The sequence below is a fragment of the Oryctolagus cuniculus genome, chromosome X (assembly GCF_964237555.1).
Source record: "Oryctolagus cuniculus chromosome X, mOryCun1.1, whole genome shotgun sequence".
NCBI classification, from domain to species: Eukaryota; Metazoa; Chordata; class Mammalia; order Lagomorpha; family Leporidae; genus Oryctolagus; species Oryctolagus cuniculus.
Window position 1 is genome coordinate 126,516,649 of NC_091453.1, and position 15,425 is coordinate 126,532,073.

A 15,425-nucleotide genomic window follows, 5' to 3' on the forward strand; every position below is an offset into this window, starting at 1 on the left:
ATAATTATTACATATTTTTTATTTTGATATGAAAGGTAGAGAGAAAAAGAATTCTGCCATTTGCTGAAGTATCCTGAGAATGAAATAATGTTACTAAAGTTAAATATTTAAACAATAAAAATAGACAAAGATACATAACAAAATATTCATTTAATATTGCACTAAGCCCTTCATATATGACTTTATTTAATACTTTCAATATAAATATTTCCATTTTGCAGATGAGTAAACTGAGGCAGAGTTCATCAGTTAGTATGTGGCAGAGCTAGAATGAAAATTTTGGTCTGTTTGAGGCCAAGGTCCAGAAATTCAGAAACAACAGAGAGACTCTCAACTTAATAAAGCAACAGAAAAATCCTTTTGAAACTGCTACCATTAGCCAATGCTCTCATTCTTTTTCCTCAATTGCAGTCATTCAGTTCCTTGTCTGGCAGACCTCACACCAGGGCAGGGATGGCAACAAAATTTGCAGAATGAAAATGCATGAATCCTTGTTCAAAATCTCTTATGTATTTCAGGATGGCAATAGCAGAACATTAATCCAAGCATGGGACCTCTCCAGGAGTGGGGACTCTGTACCATTGCACAGGTCACATGCCCATGAAGCCTTCTGCACAGAGACTGGTTTTCTTTTCCTCTGAAATGTAGTTATCTTTTCAGTCATTTTTGTTAACAGAGAAATTAAAAAATAAAATTCTTTGTGACAGGGAATAATAACTGGTTTTTAAACATCTCCTGGTGCCATTTAAGAAAGCTGACTCCTACTATTTGCTGAGCATGCTGATGTGAGTAAGGATGCAAATTAGATGTTAAGAGGATGAAATTATTCTGTATGTGAAAAACAGTGGGGGAAGGGAAAGAAACTGGGGACTGGTTTGCAGAGAAGATGATCTGAGGAAAAGTTTAGGACATTGGCTGACGAGAGATTTTGGAGCCAGGGAGAAAGCGAAGGGGAACAGTTGTCTTGGGAAAGAAAAAACAGAAATATGAAAGGGGGTTTTATAGAAGTTTTCCAGATGCCAAATGATATCAGTCTTGTTCAGCTTCATGATAGGTTTGATACGCTACTTGTATTTTTTCTTCTACACATTTAAGTAAATACATAGATAACAAAGATTAATACATCCATATGTTGTGAATCTAGGTTCCACCTAAAATTCTTGGGTACTGTTAGTGGTACTTTGAGAAATACTGATCAAATGTCCTGGAGTAGAGAAGAAACCACAGGTGGAGGGCAGGTTAAATATGTTCAAGACTTGTTCAGGATGCCACTGATGACATTTATTTGGATAAGGAACTTGAATTGCCTCAATGATTTCAGATTGAAATGGCCAAAAGTTTGATAATGATTAAAAACGTGTAAACCTAGAAGGTGCCATATGCCATCTGTATGCAGGAAACTTGGGTGGTTTTTTGAAATATAGAATGAAAGTCAGGGGCTGGTGCTGTGGCACAGCAATTTAAAGTCCTGACCTACAGCGCTGGCATCCCTTATGGGTACCTGTTCAAGCCCCAGCTGCTCCACTTCCAATACAGCTCCCTGCTAATGTGCCTGGGAAAGCAGCAGAGGATGATTCAAGTCTTTGGGCCCCAGCACCCGCATGGGAGACTCGGAAGAAACTCCTGGCTCCTGGTTAAGGATTGGCCCAGCTCCAGCTGTTGCAGCCATTTGTGGAGTGAACCACTGGATGGAAGGCCCCTCTCTCTGTCTGTCTCTACCTCTCTCTGTGACTCTGTATTTCAAATAAATAAAATAAATCTTAAAAAAACGAAAGCCAGGTGTGAAAGGGGAGTCAGAGCCATCTGTGCTTCACCTCAGGCTAAGGTCAAGCTTTTCCAGCAGCGGCTGGAGGCTAGAGTATTCTGAAGTTTAGGACCCTAAGTTGAGGGGCCAGTCTATCCTGGAGCAACTCCAGAGAACACACCACTTTCTAAATAGGACCTAAAGTGGAGACTCAGGCTGCAGGATACTGCTGCCAGGCAACACTTCATATGGTGGGCTAAGTCAAGTAGCAACAACAGTCAGTTGGGGAAGGTGCACACAGAGCAAACAAAGGGCAATACAGTGCAAAAGTCCAACTATAAAAGTCTTCCAACTATAGCGCTCTTCTTGTGTCATGAAGAAGTAGAAAATTAAGAGATTACCTCCCTCCAAAAATAGACTCAGACTATATGGATGAATGCTCTCAAACCTTTAATTTATCAAATAGTTTCTGTGATGTTTAAACTGTGTAATTATGGGAAACAGTATAAAAGCCTTCCTAGATTATTTTATGAAGTAGATATAACTATCATGCCAAAAACTACTTACAGAGCACACAAAAGAAAACTACAGAAAAATTTTACTTAGGAATATGTATTCACAAATCCTACCTAGACCTTTATAACTTGTGGGCTTTACTTCAGAAATACCAGAATATTTTAACATCGGAAAATATATTCATATTCAATATTTTGTAGTAAGCCATGACTGTAAGAATGTCTTTAATTTAATAAGAAATATCTATTTTAAATCAGCAGCTAATGTCAAACTTCATAATAAAATACTAGTACATTCCCATTAAAATTAGGAAAGACTCAAGAGCATTCATTATCATAGCTGTTACTTAATATAGTTTTAAGAGTTCTAGGTAATGCAAAGAAAGAAGAGAAAAATTAGTTGTGAATACTGGAAAGAGAGGAGACAAAACCATCTATTAAACCATCTATAATATGATTCTTCATCTGGAATGAAACTGAAGAACAGTGTGATAACCAATAGTCAAGGTCAGAAAATACATGAACAAAGATAAGTAGATCCCTTAGTAATCAGCTAGAAAACATGGGAAGATAGATCATATTCACATAGCAAAATATGTGTGATACCTGGGAATAAACATAATAAGAATAGTTCAGGATTTGTGGAGGGAGGGCGGAATGAGGAATGGGCATCTGGCACAGTGGTTAAGTCACCATTTGAGATGCCTGCATCACACATTAAAGTGCCTGGTCCAAGTCCTGGCTCCTCTGCTTCTTTTTTTTTTTTTTTAAGATTTTTAATTATTTATTTGAAAGTCAGAGTTACACAGAGAGAGAAGGAGAAGCAGAGAGAGAAAGAGGCCTTCCATCCATTGGTATGCTCCACAATTGGCCGCAACGGCCGGAGCTGTGCCGATCCAAAGCCAAGAGTTAGGAGCCAGGAGCCTCCTCCAGGTCTCCTACACGGGTGCAGGGGCCTAAGGACTTGGGTCATCTTCTACTGCTTTCCCAGGCCATAGCAGAGAGCTGGATCAGAAGTGGAGCAGCCGGGACATGAACCAGTGCCCGTATGGGATGCCAGCACTGCAGGTAGTGGTCTCACCTGCTATGCCACAGCTCCAGCCCCTCCTCTGCTTCTGATCCAGCTTCCTGGTAATGCACATTCTGGGAAGACATGAAGTGATGGCTTAAGTATTTGGGTCCTTGCTATTCATGTAGGAGATGCAGATGGAATTGTGTGATTTGGCCTGGAGTTCCCCAGCTGTTGTGGGATTGGGATATTTATTTTTTTTATAAATCCTGTAATTCTCTTAATAGCAAATATGGCTAGTTTTGTATTTATATTTAAGCTACAGTTTCCACTTTAACTAAATAATATTTATGTAAAAGTGAGGTAGTTTACAGAGAAAAATGAATAACATTCAAATAATCAAATGTTATGAAGGAATAATGCAAATGACTGGGGCAGGAGAAATACCTACCTAATGAAATTTTCTCATTTTGAGACAAGTTACCTAAAGTCTAAAGAGATAAAGTGACTCATGAAAGCACAAAGCAAGCTGGTGACAGAATCAGAACAACTCCTAGTTTAGGGCTTCTCCAGCTGTACCATGTGCTCTCAGGGTAAAAGCAAGAGCAAGCTTGGAGCTTAATCAGGTACATGGCAGGCTGTCTCTAGATCATCTAGGTGCAGTGTTTCATTATCTCCCTGAAGATAACAGATAAATAAATTGTAGTATACACAGAAAATAATTGCTGGGTTTCATCCCCATAACTAAAGACATTTGAAAATATTACCTATTAGCCTATTTTTTTTTAACTTTTATTTAATGAATATAAATTTCCAAAGTACGATTTATGGATTACAATGGCTTCCCCCCCCATACCATCCCTCCCACCCACAACCCTCCCCTTTCCCACTCCCTCTCCCCTTCCATTCACATCAAGATTCATTTTCGATTATCTTAATATACAGAAGATCAGCTTAGTATACATTAAGTAAGGATTTCAACAGTTTGCTCCCACACAGAAACATAAAGTGAAAAATAATAGATGATTTTTTTTAAATGATGATGAAATCAGATCAGACCTATTGTCATGTTTAATCCCAGTGAGAGTCAAGTTGGGAGTTGATAATTTCTTTTCTTTTCTTTTTTTTCTTTTCTTTTTTTTTTTTTTTTACAGAGGATCAGTTTAGTATGCATTAAGTAAAGATTTCAACAGTTTGCACCCCCATAGAAACACAAAGTGAAATATATTGTTTGAGTACTCGTTATAGCATTAAATCTCAATGCACAGCACATTAAGGACAGAGATCCTACATGAGGAGTAAGTGCACAGTGACTCCTGTTGTTGACTTTACCAATTGACACTCCTGTCTATGGCATCAGTAATCTCCCTATGCTCCAGTCATGAGTTCCCAAGGCTATGGAAGCCCTCTGAGTTCTCCGATTCTTATCTTGTTTAGACAAGGTCATAGTCAAAGTGGAGGTTCTCTCCTCCCTTCAGAGAAAGGTACCTCCTTCTTTGAAGACCTGTTCTTTCCACTGGGATCTCACTCACAGAGATCTTTTGCCAGAGTGTCTTGGCTTTCCATGCCTGAAATACTCTCATGGGCTTTTCAGCCAGATCTGAAAGCCTTTAGGGCTGATTCTGAGGCCAGAGTGCTATTTAGGACATCTTCCATTCTATGAGTCTGCTGAGTATCTCACTTCCCATGTTGGATCACTCTCCCCTTTATTTATTCTATTGGTTAGTATTAGGAGGTACTAGACTTGTTTATGTGCTTCCTTTGACTCTTAGTCCTTTCATTATGATCAATTGTGAACTGAAATTGATCACTTGGAGTAGTGAGATGGCATTGGTACATGCCACCTTGATGGGATTGAATTGGAGTCCCCTGGTATGTTTCTAACTCTACCATTTGGGGCAAGTCAGCTTGAGCATGTCCCAAATTATACATCTCTTCCCTCTCTTATTCCCACTCTTATGTTTAACAGGGATCACATTTCAGTTAATTTTCAACACTTACGAATAACTGTGTATTAATTACAGAATTAAACCATTCATATTAAGTAGAACAGACAAAAAAAATTCTAAGAGGGATAATGTATTAAGTTGTTCATTAACAGTCTGGGCTATGCTGATCAAGTCACCGTTTCCCATAGTGTCCATTTCACTTCAACAGGTTTCCTTTTTGGTGTTCAGTCAGTTGTCACCGATCAGGGAGAACATATGGTATTTGTCCCTTTGGGACTGGCTTACTTCACTCAGCATGATGTGTTCCAGATTCCTCCATTTTGTTGCAAATGACTGGATTTCGTTGTTTCTTACTGCGGTATAGTATTCTAAAGAGTACATATCCCATAATTTCTTTATCCAGTCTACTGTTGATGGGCATTTAGGTTGGTTCCAGGTCTTAGCTATTGTGAATTGAGCTGCAATAAACATTAGGGTGCAGACTGCTTTTTTGTTTGCCAATTTAAATTCCTTTGGGTAAATTCCAAGGAGTGGGATGGCTGGGTCGAACGGTAGGGTTATCTTCAGGTTTCTGAGGAATCTCCAGACTGACTTCCATAGTGGCTTGACCAGTTTGCATTCCCACCAACAGTGGGTTAGTGTCCCTTTTTCCCCACATCCTCTCCAGCATCTGTTGTTGGTAGATTTCTGCATGTGAGCCATTCTAACCGGGGTGAGGTGAAACCTCATTGTGGTTTTGATTTGCATTTCCCTGATTGCTAATGACCTTGAACATTTTTTCATGTGTCTGTTGGCCATTTGGATTTCCTCTTTTGAAAAATGTCTATTGAGGTCCTTGGCCCATCTCTTAAGTGGGTTGTTGGTTTTGTTTTTGTGGAGTTTCTTGATCTCTTTGTAGATTCTGGTTATTAACCCTTTATCTGTTGCATAGTTTGCAAATATTTTTTCCCATTCTGTCGGTTGTCTCTTCACTCTCCTGACTGTTTCTTTTGCAGTACAGAAACTTCTCAATTTGATGCAATCCCAATAGTTGATTTTGGCTTTGACTGCCTGTGCCTCCCGGGTCTTTTCCAGAATTCTTTGCCTGTGCCAATATCTTGAAGGGTTTCTCCAATGTTCTCTAGTAACTTGATGGTGTCAGGTCGTAGATTTAGGTCTTTAATCCATGTTGAGTGGATTTTTGTGTAAGGTGTAAGTAGGGGTCTTGCTTCATGATTCTGCACATGGAAATCCAATTTTCCCAGCACCATTTATTGAATAGACTGTCCTTGCTCCAGGAATTAGTTTTAGATCCTTGATCAAATATGAGTTGGCTGTAGATGTTTGGATTGATTTCTGGTGTTTCAATTCTGTTCCATTGGTCTATCCATCTGTTTCTGTACCAGTACCATGCTGTTTTGATTACAACTGCCCTGTAGTATGTCTTGAAATCTGGTATTGTGATGCCTCTGGCTTTGCTTTTGTTGTACAAGATTGCTTTAGCTATTTGAGGTCTCTTGTGCCTCCATATGAATTTCAGCACCATTTTTTCCAGATCTGAGAAGAAGGTCTTCGGTATCTTGATTGGTATTGCATTGAATCTATAAATTGCTTTTGGGAGAATGGACATTTTGATGATATTGATTCTTCCAATCCATGAGCATGGAAGATTTTTCCATTTCTTGGTATCCTCTTCTATTTCTTTCTTTAAGGTTTTGTAATTTTCATCGTAGAGATCTTTAACGTCCTTGGTTAAGTTTGTTCCAAGGTATTTGATTGTTTTTGTAGCTATTGTGAATGGGATTGATCTTAGAAGTTCTTCCTCAGCCATGGCATTGTCTGTGTATACAAAGGCTGTTGATTTTTGTGCATTGATTTTATACCCTGCTACTTTGCCAAACTCTTCTATGAGTTCCAATAGTCTCTTAGTAGAGTTCTTTGGGTCCCCTAAATAAAGAATCATGTCATCTGCAAAGAGGGATAGTTTGAGTTCTTCCTTCCCAATTTGTATCCCTTTAATTTCTTTGTCTTGCCTAATAGCTCTGGCTAGAACCTCCAGAACTATATTGAATAGCAGTGGTGAGAGTGGACATCCCTGTCTGGTCCCAGATCTCAGTGGAAATGCTTCCAACTTTTCCCCATTCAATAGGATGTTGGCTGTGGGTTTTTCATAGATTGCTTTGATTGTATTGAGGAATGTTCCTTCCATACACAGTTTGCTTAGAGTTTTCATCATGAACGGGTGTTGTATTTTATCAAATGCTTTCTCGGCATCTATTGAGATAATCATATGGTTTTTCTTCTGCAGTCTGCTAATGTGGTGTATCACATTGATTGTCTTGCGCACATTAAACCATCCCTGCATACCAGGGATAAATCCCACTTGGTCTGGGTGGATGATCTTTCTGATGTGTTGTTGCATTCTATTGCTATTAGCCTATTTTTATTTCTTATTTTTGTCTGCCTTGAAAATGATGAAAAATAAGGATCGACTCAACAAACTACAGATAATTGGTGAAGTAGCTGAGAATGAACTCCAAGTTCCCAAACTCCTTGTCTCCTCATCCTATATGCTACTAGTCTATGTGCATCTCTAAAGACAGAGAGAGAGAGAGAGAGAGGGAGAGAGAGAGAGAGATACTAGTCTACATGTCTACATGCATAAATATAGCCTGAAAAGCCATGTGGTCTGGGAATCCTAATGACAATTCAAACTGGAGGCATCCCAGAATTACCTCAAATCACTCAACCTCTTGGTGGCATTACATCTAAGAGAACACAGAAGTCTCTGTCTATGAACAAGAAGAGATTTTTAGTTCCAGAACTACATACTTTCACTGTTAATTCTCCAAGGTCATGGCCAAATTATTTTACCTACTGGTGGATATTAGTTTGATGTTATAACAAATGTCATAAACTGGATTGTTTAAAACAGAATTTTATTGTCTGGTGGTTAAAAGTCAAAATCAATGTGTTAACAGAGTTGGTTCCTACTAAGAGTTGTTGAGAGAAGGCCTCTTTCTTTGGGTTATAGATGTTTATCTTATCCCTGAGTCTATTCTATAGATATTACCTCTGTGAGCATCTGTGTCTGTGTCCAGACTTCCTTTCCTTTTTTTTTTTTTTTGGATCTGCAGAGTTAGACAGTGAGAGAGAGAGAAACAGAGAGAAAAGTCTTCCTTCTGTTGATTCACCCCCCCTCAAATGGCCACTACGGCCGGCGCGCTGTGCTGATCTGAAGCCAGGAGCCAGGTGCTTCCTCCTGGTTTCCCATGCGGGTGCAGGGCCCAAGCACTTGGGCCATCCTCCACTGCCTTCCCGGGCCACAGCAGAGAGCTAGACTGGAAGAGGGGCAACCGGGACAGAATCTGGCGCCCCAACTGGGACTAGAACCTGGGTGCTGCTGCCGCAGGCGGAGGATTAGCCAAGTGAGTGGTGGAGCCGGCTCAGATTTCCTCTTTATGTAAGGACAGCAGTCATACTGGATTATAGCCCCCTCTAGATGAACTTTTTTTTAACCTTATCACCTTCATGAAGATGCTGTCTCCAAATAGGGTCATAGTTTCAGGTACTGGGATTAAAATTCCAATATTTTTGGAAGAGGCAGGGAACAATACAAGCCCTAATACAAGGCACTTAGTTATATTAATAAAGTGAAAAAATTCTAAATGCAAAATTATGTGTTTTTTTTTTTTGACATCCAGAGTGGACAGTGAGAGAGAGAGACAGAGAGAGAAAGGTCTTCCTTTGCCATTGGTTCACCCTCCAATGGCCGCCGCGGCCGGCGCGCTGCTGCTGGCACACCGCACTGATGCGATGGCAGGAGCCAGGTACTTATCTTGGTCTCCCATGGGGTGCAGGGCCCAAGCACTTGGGTCCGTCCTCCACTGCACTCCCTGGCCACAGCAGAGAGCTGGCCTGGAAGAGGGGCAACCGGGACAGAATCCGGCGCCCCGACTGGAACTAGAACCCGGGGTGCCGGCACTGCAGGCGGAGGATTAGCTTAGTGAGCCACGGCGCCGGCTTTAAGTAAATAAATAAATCTTAAAAAAAAAAAAGAAAGGGGTGAATTTAATAAATGATGTTAGAAGGGCTGGAAAAAATGTATCCCTACTTCACAACATAGTCTAAAAATATATTTCAGGTGAATTAAATATCTTAATTTAAAAAGGGAAGCTGCAAAACTTTTAGAAGTATTGAAGTTCAAATGTCTTTCTAAATATGACCTGAAAGGCAAAAATTTTAAGAGATAGATAGATTTGATTCCATTGAAAAAAAAAAAACTTATGAACCTCCCCAAACACAGCAATGATGGCTCAAGTAATTGGATTCATTCCACTCATTTGCAAGACCTGTATGGTGTTCAGGGCTCTGGACCACGGCTACAACCCAGTCCTAGCCCATTGCTGGTATTTGGGGAGTAAACCAGTAGATGAGGAGTGTGCTCTCTCTCTGTCTCTGCCTCTTATATTAATAAATAAAAATGTACAGGTAACTGACTATCTTGAAAAATATTTACAACATGTAGCAGATTAACAGTTTAAGTTCTCTGCTATGTAACAAATGAATGGACGATAAATGCTTATTAATGACTATAGGTACAAATTAAGGTAAAAGAAATTTTGTTTTATCTTGGTTGTCAAATTGGCAAATTATGAAAATAAAGGCAAGAGTGAAAGAAAACTGGCACTTGCCTTTACTACTGGCAGAAGTGTACTTTGTGTTAACCTTGCTTGAAGGATTTTTTTTTTTGGATATGGTTAATAAGCATTCCTTATACATTCATCTTAAAGAATTTTTGTGAATATCTGCAAATATATGGCTCCAGTGATAATCATTTCAAACCAATGATAACCCAATGATAATCATTTCAACATTCTTTATAATATCAATAAATTGTAAAGAACCTGAATGTCTTCCTGAGGGGAAATGGTTAACTCAGTTATAATTGAGTCATATAATGGACTACTGTGACATTATTGGATTGTTGGGAACAATCCAATAGTACAAATTGTGCTATCCTTTCTTTAATACAGGAGGGAAATTGTGCAAATAAGACTAAAATAGATTCTTTGAAGTAATGAGAAAGAAGGATAAGGAAGGTTTTACATTGTATAAAGATCAGTATACAATGAAGCCAACGTATTTGCCAAAGAGGTTCTGTAATAGTATCTGATTTAGTTGTGATCTATACCATTTCCAATTTGTCAGTTAATTAAGCCTCTAAAAAACAATGCTTTTGTCAGGCAAGTTCATATACTATAAACCAGTTAACAAAATAATAATGGCATGTGTCAGAGTATAGCTTAAGCATTTAGAAATGTAATATATTTTCAGTTTCATAGCAGAGTCACATTCTGGTTGTTAATAATGTCTAAGCTGTTATTTAAATATAATATCTGTTACCTGTTAGAGTAACAGATAATTTTTTTTTATTTATTTGACAGATAGAGTTATAGACAGAGAGAGACAGAGAGAAAGGTCTTCCTTCCGTTGGTTCACTCCCCAAATGGCCACTAAGGCCGGCGCTGCGTCGATCTGAAGCCAGGAGCCAGGTGCTTCCTCCTGGTCTCCCACGTGGGTGCAGGGGCCCAAGCACTTGAGCCATCCTTCACTGCCCTCCTGGGCCACAGCAGAGAGCTGGACTGGAAGAGGAGCAACTGAGACTAGAACCCGGCGCCCATATGGGATGCTGGTGCTGCAGGCGGATGATTAACCAAGTGAGCCACGGCACCGGCCCCCAGTCTAATTAATTTAAGCGAAGGCAATTACCATTAAAAGGTTTTTGAAAGTGATGGATACTTTATATGTTAGGTCTGATCATTTAACTTCTTTTTAAGGAACCTCAAATTCTGAATCTGCAAATGTCCTGCGGAACGATGACCATGCTGATGAACAATCTCTGGAAGGAGAATCCATGTGGGAATCTCTGTCGCAATTTTTCTTTCCAACAAGTAAGTTCTTGTTCGATCACCACTGCTCCCACCCCACCCCACCCAACCACTGTCCTTGTTTTGAAAACAGTAGTTAAATGTTTAGGAAGCACTATAGTGTAGAGGATTGGAGTGGGATAGAACTGAGTTTGCAAAATTTATAATGCATTCTGTAAAGATCTGTTACTCTTTAAAAAAATACTTTTCCTTTACAAATGTCTAAACCTTTCCCAATTTATCTTAGTGGCATTGCCTAAGATTAGTCATTGACCCAGTGTTATGAAATCCTAGTCTTTTGTAGCATTAGGTAGGATACTATGTGGCTCTGATGTTACAGAATATAGCAGATGTTCTCCCATCTGTTTTAATGATAAAAAGGCCTGGTTTCGAGTCATATCATCGTTTTGTGATTCTGTATATAATGTGTTTATCAAGCATATGATGACCCTTGAGAATTATTAACCACAAATAAACACATTTTATTTTTTTTATTTTGTACAGCATGTGATGCCCTTTCAAGGAGAAGCTTCATATAAATTGATATATGTGAATTATAAAATAAACCTTTCATTAAAATAATGACTAACTTATAGTAACAGAATTTGATATATGCATATAAGCACAGAATTTTATCCATTGTTTGATTCCAGTCTCTACCACTGAATTCTATGATTTTATATAAATGTCTTTATGTTTCTTATTAAGTACAAAATAGACACTATGATAGCTACTGCCAATGAGAGGAGCAAATTAAATGAGCTCCTAAAATAACAAAAAATACTGCCATGGTCAAAATGAGTGAAACATAAAGAAGTCTGAGAGGGTGTTATGTTGCATATACTAAGACAGTTGTTTAGGGCATGCCAAAGTTGAATCATGATCAACAACAAATAATGATTTATGCTTTAAAAGCTTATGAAAATAGCAGATGTAAACTGTCATGTAGTTATCTATAATAACTACATTATACAAATACTGAAACCACCTTTTAAAATAACCTAAATAAGATATCTGAATTTCTCAAATATTTCTCCAACCTGGCACAGTAAGTGAAGTCAAAATCAATTGTATGAAATAATAATTTTGCCCCCCAAAATCAAATTGTTTCATTTTAATAGAAATAACTGACCTAACTGGGTTCAAATCTTTGAAAATCATAATTAAATATTTATAAAATATACATACTGTCTTCTTTGAAAAGAATAGCTATAGGTTTATAAAATGTGAAATATTTTGACATTTATTTTCTCTCCTGTATAATTGAAAACAAATACTCTTACCACTTAAGCATTACCAACGAAAGTGTCTACTGATTTTTCATTAGATTGATGTTTATAAAGCATTCATCTCTTGCAGAATAAAATGATAGCCTTGAGACAGATGAGCAGGGACAGTTGAGCAGTTAGTTGATCCTTCTCCCTTTGGACAAAAAGCTATACTTAAACTTGATAAAAATTGTTCTGCCCTTTTGTTCTTTGAAATTACAAGTAATTTCAAAATTCTTAATAATGTGATTCTGAACATTAGTTTTAATATTTAGCATAAAGTCTATCAGCTGCAATTTAAATATAAAATATTAGAAGCTTGGCATTATAAGGGAACTTAAAGATTATGCCATCTAGTCTCTTATGATTTTTTAAAAGATTTATTTATTTGGAAATCAGAGTTACACAGAGAGAGGGAAAGAGAGAGAGAGAGAGAGAGAGAGAAAGCAAGTGCTTCCATCTGCTGGTTCACTCCCCAGATGGCCGCAATAGCCCGGCCTAAGCCAGGAGCCAGGAGCTTCATCCAGGTCTCCCATATGGGTACAGGGGCCCAAGCACTTGGGCCATCCTCTGCTGCTTCTCTAGGCATATTAGCAAGGAGCTGGATTGGAAACGGAGCAGCTGGGACTTGAATAGGTGCCAGTATGGGATGTTGGTTGTAAAGATGGCTTAACCCGCTGTGCCACAGTGCCAACCCCTAGTCTCTTATGATTTAAACCCTCTTTATTACATTCCAGGAAAGTGATGTTTGAATAATGCCAATGGTAAGAAACTCAGCATGTGGGAAATCCATCCATTCTCTGATTAGCTCCTGATTATTGTCACCCTTTTCTGGGTATGTGATACCTGTAATTGTATGTGTTCCACATACAGTCCACTATGTAGGAGGAGAGTCTCTCTAGGCCAGGAAGAAATGAAGAACAAATTGTTTACAGTATTTAATAGTAAAGTAGGATAAACTCTCACATGTCTAAAATGCTTGGGAAATGAATATCCAGGACAACTGGTAATGCGTTAAATTGTGATCTTGCACAAGTTACGTTGATTCCTTTAATTACTTATTTTTAAAATGGAGTTTGTAAAACTCAGTCTGGGAGTTTGTTGCAAAGATTAGTAGTAATGTGTGTAAAGCAAAGTGTCTGGCCCAAATAGGTTCCTAATGCATTGTAACGATTATTATTTTTACCCTAACTTCAGGAATTGTCGATCTTTAATGAAAAGGAATATAATAAATATACTAAGAATTTAGAATTTTCTTAAGAGAATTATATTGTTCTTTGCTGATATTGAAGTACTTTAGAATGATTATAAATAATCAGTCATGGGCATGGGCATTGTGGCACAGCAGGCTAAGCTGCCTCTTGAGACAGCGATATCCCATATTAGAGTGCTGATTTAGGTCCTAGATACTCCTCTTTTGATCCAACTCCCTGCTAATGTGCCTGGAGAGTAGCAGATGGTGGCTCATATATTTGAGTCCCTGCCACCCACGTGGGAGACCTGGATGAAGTTCCTGGCTTCTCAGCTGTTACAGCCATTTGAGGAGTGAGCCAGTGGATAGAAGATTCTCTCTCTCTCTCTCTCTCAGTCTCTATCATTTTTCCTCGTAAATAAAGAAAGAAATATTTTAAAGACAGTTAAAAATTTTAAATCAGTTTTAGTTTTAAAGTCTTAAGGGGCTGGCGTTGTGGCACAGTGAGTTAAGCCACTGCCTGCAGTACTGGTATCACACATGAGTGCTGGTTGAAGTTTATGCTGCTCCATTTCTGACCCAGCTCCTGCTAATGACCTAGAAAACTGTTTGGGCCCCTGCCACCAATGGGGGAAACTTGGATGAAGTTCTAGGCTCCTGGCTTTGGCCTAGCCCAGTCCTGACTATTGCAGCTATCTAGGGACTGAGGAAGCAGATAGAAACCTCTCTGCTTCTCTCTTTGTCTCTCCCTCTCACTACATCTGCCTTTCAAATCAATAAAAATAAAACCTTTTTAAAAAAGTCTCTAGTTGTTAACAATATAGGAAATTGGACTGACTCTTTTATGGCCTTAAGACATATTGTGGGGGTTGTCTCCTGTTTCTTATATAAAGAAGGATGTTTTTAAAATAGATATTTGAGCTTACAAGTGTTTTAGATTCAGATATGTCCACATTTATTGCGATTGCATAATTTTTAGTGTTCATTCCATAAATCATTGCCTATTCAAATTAGAGTCAGAACTTGAAGCCTAAAGGAATAATTTTAAAATTTAAAAGAATTTTAAAGAATTTTAAAATGTCGTGGTGCCATATGTTAAGTGTTCACAAAAAGTGGGTTAATACCAATAGTATCACTTACTTTACTCTCTAGCAGTAAACTATGTGAATTTTATTTGCATTCATTCTCATCAATGAATTTCTCTTATTTATTTATTTATTTATTTATTTGAAAAGCAGAGAGATAGAGAGAGAATGAGAGAGAGAGAGAGAGAATCTTCCATCTACTGATTCATTCCCCAAATGGCTGCAGCAGTGGGGGCTGAGCCAGGCCAAAGGCAGGAGCCAGGAGCTTTCTCCAGGTCTCCAACATGGGTGCAGGGGTTCAAGCACTTGGGTCATCTTCTGCTGCTTTCCCAGTCACATTAGCAGGGAGCTAGATCAGAAGTGGAGCAGCTGGGACTTGAAATGGTGCCCATATGGGACTGTGACACTGTAGGTGGGGGCTTACCCTTTTATGCCACAGCTCTGGCCCCCATTTCTGTATCTTAGTAAAATTAAGTGAGAGGATATCTGTGGCATCATTTTAACAAGGTGTGAGTTTTAAGGGAATTAGGTCTGTTGTTTAATTCCTCCTGTGTTATATTTGTATCACTACTACTTCATGATTTTTAAAACTACCTCACCAGTTATCTATTAATGACATATTTTTGCAGTTCACCTAAAATTGAAAAGGTGATATTAAATAATGATGTGTTGTTAATTTAACCCTTATTTTTCTTCATTCAGCACTATGTCGATGTATGACTTATTTTTTTCTTTTAATGTACCAGCTTAAATG

The 15,425-nt window shown here is 38.5% G+C and overlaps 1 protein-coding gene across 1 annotated transcript in view; it reads left to right on the plus strand.

Annotated features, from left to right (window-relative positions):
- Nucleotides 1-15,425, plus strand: part of FMR1NB (FMR1 neighbor) — a 45,399-nt gene that overhangs the window by 12,462 nt on the left and 17,512 nt on the right. The window contains exon 2 of the mRNA XM_008273460.4: nt 11,037-11,150. Within this exon, the coding sequence (XP_008271682.1) occupies nt 11,037-11,150 (114 nt within the window). The remainder of the gene's footprint in view (nt 1-11,036; nt 11,151-15,425) is intronic.